The 1,166-nt window shown below is 72.3% G+C and overlaps 1 protein-coding gene across 1 annotated transcript in view; it reads left to right on the forward strand.

Moving 5' to 3' along the window:
- Window positions 1-76: 76 nt before the first annotated feature.
- The window catches only part of IRF2BPL (interferon regulatory factor 2 binding protein like), a 4,099-nt gene continuing 3,009 nt past the window's right edge, over window positions 77-1,166 (forward strand). Inside the window, exon 1 of the mRNA XM_004699048.2 lies at window positions 77-1,161. Coding sequence (XP_004699105.1) covers window positions 941-1,161 — 221 coding nt within the window. The 5' untranslated portion in view covers window positions 77-940. The remainder of the gene's footprint in view (window positions 1,162-1,166) is intronic.

The following is a 1,166-nucleotide window of genomic DNA, read 5'->3' on the forward strand; positions in this document are numbered from 1 at the left end:
GGTGCAGAGCATGGTGGTGACGTCAGCGCTCCGCCCGGGCGGCATCCCGCGCGGCCAAGCCGGGGACAGCGCGAGCCGCAGCCCGAGCGGGAGCGCCGAGACGCGCCTCCGGAACGTAGAGTAACAATCACAACCCCACATTCCGCGCGAGCACGAGCGGGAAGGGATGCGACCCAGGCCGAGGCGCCGCGCGAGCGCCCTGCAGTCAATGTGAGCGCCGCCGGACGCGCGGCCCGGGCGCCGGCCAGGCCCGGGGCGGCGGGAGCCTGCGTGCGTGCACTCCTCTCCTCTCCGGCGTCCTGGAAGCAGGGGCCCTGCAAGCCCAGCCGCCGCCAGTGGACCGGCCGACGCTGCGGAGGGGACCAGCTCCTTTTGGCTGCCGCCACCCCCTCCCTCGGTCCTCGGAGAAAGCAGCGGCTTCAGCAAGATCGGACACAGGCACCGGGTGGCACTGAGCCCGCTAGCCCTCGTCCCAGGGAGCCTGGCGGGGAGAGGACGCCGCTCATAGGGGGTCCCCCCCAGGGCGAGAAAAAGCTCCATTCGAGCTTCCACGCGTCAGCCACTTCAGGGAGGGGGCCCGCGAGGCAACGGCGGCCAGGCACCCTCCCCCCTCCACCACCACCCCGGCCCCCAGCCGGAGCTTCCAGCCCCGGTCCCGGGCACCAGGAAAAAGGCGCCGGAGCTCCCCTCCCGAGCTAGACAGCCGCAGTAGGAGGGTGGGGGCAAGGAGCGGTCCGCCGCCCCGGCGGCTGAGCCCCTGCGGAGAGGCGCTGCGCCGGCGGCGAAGACTCCCGCGCCCTCCAGCCCCGAGGGCAGAACTTTCGCCCTCCTCTTCCCTCCCTCGCAGCCGGACTCGCTCCCCAGCAGACCAGCGCTTCCGGAGGAGAAGGCGGCGCGGAGACAGCCCAGAGAGCGGCCTGCCTTCCCCAGGGTCGGCATCATGTCGGGGGCACAGGTGTCCTCGTCCCGAAGACAGTCTTGTTACCTGTGCGACCTACCCCGCATGCCTTGGGCCATGATCTGGGACTTCTCGGAGCCTGTCTGTCGCGGCTGCGTCAACTACGAGGGCGCGGATCGCATCGAGTTCGTGATCGAGACCGCGCGCCAGCTCAAGCGGGCGCACGGTTGCTTCCAGGACGGCCGCTCCCCGGGGCCGCCGCCGCCCG

Source organism: Echinops telfairi, unplaced genomic scaffold (assembly GCF_000313985.2).
Source record: "Echinops telfairi isolate 266 unplaced genomic scaffold, ASM31398v2 ScPeMD7_18;HRSCAF=68, whole genome shotgun sequence".
NCBI lineage: Eukaryota > Metazoa > Chordata > Mammalia > Afrosoricida > Tenrecidae > Echinops > Echinops telfairi.